Source organism: Halyomorpha halys, unplaced genomic scaffold (assembly GCF_000696795.3).
Source record: "Halyomorpha halys isolate HHAL.00 unplaced genomic scaffold, Hhal_1.1 Scaffold372.1, whole genome shotgun sequence".
In the NCBI taxonomy this organism is placed as follows: Eukaryota; Metazoa; Arthropoda; class Insecta; order Hemiptera; family Pentatomidae; genus Halyomorpha; species Halyomorpha halys.
Window position 1 is genome coordinate 205,418 of NW_027116001.1, and position 1,862 is coordinate 207,279.

The window sequence follows — 1,862 nt, forward strand, 5'->3', positions numbered from 1 at the left end:
CCAATCCTTTATACAGTTTTCACAGCAGACATCCCAACCCATCCTAACACTATTCTCACCACATATGCCGATGCCACATGCCTATTGTCAGTGAATAATGATCCTTCCATTGTATCCCAATCCCTCCAATCCCACATCACCACCCTTAAAGAATGGTGCCAAAATTGGAGGATTAAAATTAATTCCAATAAATCCCACCAAATCACATTTACCCTTCATCATAAACCCATAACCTCTTGCCCTACAGTATCCTTTAATAATACCCCACTTATTCCTGTCGAACAGATCCAGACTACATCTTGACAAACGACTGACATGGAATCCTCACACAAGACTGAAAAGACAGGAAAGTGCTCGTTGATTTCGACTATTACAACATTTACTACAAAAATGGTCTAAATTCAAATCCAATTCAATCCATTACAAAAGACTGATCTATATTATAAAGCCTATCTGGACATACGGAGATGAGATTTGGGGCTCCACTAAACCATCCAATTCCTCCTTAATCCAATCCTTACAGTCCAAAATCCTTTGTAAAATCCTTAATACTCCTTACTTTGTCACAAATCAAGTCATCCATCAGGATCTCAATGTCCCATATGTTGCCGATTTGGCGAGTACCAGATACCATTCCTTCCATGATATACTTCCCAACCACCCAAATCCACTTGTTTCTAATCTGGCTTCTCCTTCATTACCTAATAATCCTCTTAGGCATCTGAAAAGAAGATGGCCTCGAGATCTTCTCCTCTAGAAGTGTTATTGGATTATTTTCAACATGTTTGTATCATGTCACTATGTCACCTACAGCAAATTTACTTGTTGTATATATTTTTATACAGTTGTAAATAACAATTAATAAATTGTTAAAAAATTGAATTAAAAAAAATTTCTGTTTTACAAAAACATTAAAACTTCAGAATGGAGATAATGGATATTGAACTTGAAAAAGTTTAATTATTCTTTCTATTTCTATAGAATACAAAATTCCTTATTTTTTTTTTCTTATACAACCTCAGTTTTGTAAAATTTGTAGGGTGCTTGGAAAAGTTAATGATTTTCCTAAAATATGATGGTAGCATAATTACATAGAACAACTTAAATAGAAGTTAAACCAACAATACAGAAGTTTAAATTGTTTAACCTTTTTTATGACTTTTTAAAAAAATAAATTTTCATATTTTGTTTCAGATGATAACTGTAATAGCATAAGATCTCATAGTGATTGGTTCAAATTTGATGAAACATTGAAGATGAAAGACATGAAAAAGTTTAAGTAAATAATTAAATTATTTATTAAGTAAGAAAACCTAAATAGACTGAAGGGCTTATTATAATAAATAAAACTAATGAAAGCATTTCAAACTATATGAGAACTTTATATTTGTTTCCAAAGTTCTTCAAGAAGTTTCTACCTCTCTGTATAAAATTAAAAAATAATTTAAAATGATTATAACACTACTTATCTTTATACATTATGTCTTTAATTTAAGAAAATTACCTAATATGTACTAGGTGCTTATGTTAATGAGAAAAAATTGCATTTATTACATAAATATGAAAATATAATTTTCTCATTTATCGTTTGAAGTTTAATTCTGATCCAAGAATAATGCCAACTTATGATTCCATGCTCAATTATCATCTCAATTAAAATAATTTCAATTAATTATTTATTGCTTATGCTTTATAGTCCAATTTATAGTAAGAACCATTTCTTACATATTTGTCTTTAAATTCTCAGTAAGTATTTTAATCTAAAACAAAATCACACTAAAAATATGTCATTGTTGATAGAAATAAACTTTCCATTTTTTTTACCATTTTAAAAAAGATTTTCACAGTCAGGTCAGTAAGGG

General features: G+C 29.5%; 1 protein-coding gene across 2 annotated transcripts in view; it reads left to right on the forward strand.

Annotated features, from left to right (window-relative positions):
- Window positions 1–1,856, forward strand: part of LOC106681883 (alpha-tocopherol transfer protein) — a 47,195-nt gene extending 45,339 nt beyond the window's left edge. For both annotated transcript variants that reach the window (XM_024359455.2, XM_067052929.1), the window contains exon 6: window positions 1,195–1,856. In XM_024359455.2, coding sequence (XP_024215223.1) covers window positions 1,195–1,283 — 89 coding nt within the window. In that variant the 3' untranslated portion in view covers window positions 1,284–1,856. The remainder of the gene's footprint in view (window positions 1–1,194) is intronic.
- Window positions 1,857–1,862: the final 6 nt, after the last annotated feature.